Here is a 697-nt window from a genome sequence, read left to right on the forward strand (position 1 = left end):
ACTTCTCCAACAATCATCATCATCATCATTCACGCTCTTTCACAAATTAAAGCCATGTCATCTGATCAATCAAGGCCGGTGAGCCAGAGGCTCTACGATTCTGCTCCGTCTTCACGCCAGACGGTGAAGTTCTTGACGGCGGTGACAGTTGGCGCCACGCTGTTAATCCTGTCAGGGTTAACCTTAACCGGGACAGTGATAGCGTTGATCATGGCAACCCCAGTTCTTGTCCTGTTTAGCCCGATCCTAGTCCCTGCCGGGTTTGTCATATTCCTTGTGGTGGCGGGTTTCTTGTTCTCCGGCGGGTGCGGGGTGGCGGCGCTGTCGGCGCTGACGTGGATATATAATTATGTGACGGGCAAGTGCCCGCCGGGAGCTGAGAAGCTGGATTATGCAAGAATGAGAATCGCGGATAAGGCTAGGGATATGACGGAGAGGGCTAAGGAGTATGGGAACTACGTGCAACACAAGGCTCAAGAGGCTACGCAACGTGCTTGAATGTGATCAATCGAGTGTACGTACACGTGGCGTTCTGTTCTGTTCTGTTTTGATTTGATTGGCTGCGGGAATGGACCGACCATGGTTTTTTGTTTGTTTTGTTTGGGGTGAGGTTTAGTTTGTTTGTTTGTGTACGGATGGAGTTTTCCTGTTAATACTTTACAGGTTGCTGTCCTGCTGTTTGCATGCTTTAAGCATA

General features: G+C 49.8%; 1 protein-coding gene across 1 annotated transcript; it reads left to right on the top strand.

The window, feature by feature from the left end:
• Positions 1 to 697, top strand: LOC132190581 (oleosin G-like). The gene has a single exon (XM_059605616.1). The coding sequence runs from the start codon at positions 55 to 57 to the stop codon at positions 496 to 498; it is 444 nt and encodes a 147-aa protein (XP_059461599.1). The 5' UTR covers positions 1 to 54; the 3' UTR covers positions 499 to 697.

This window comes from Corylus avellana, chromosome ca8 (assembly GCF_901000735.1).
Source record: "Corylus avellana chromosome ca8, CavTom2PMs-1.0".
NCBI classification, from domain to species: Eukaryota; Viridiplantae; Streptophyta; class Magnoliopsida; order Fagales; family Betulaceae; genus Corylus; species Corylus avellana.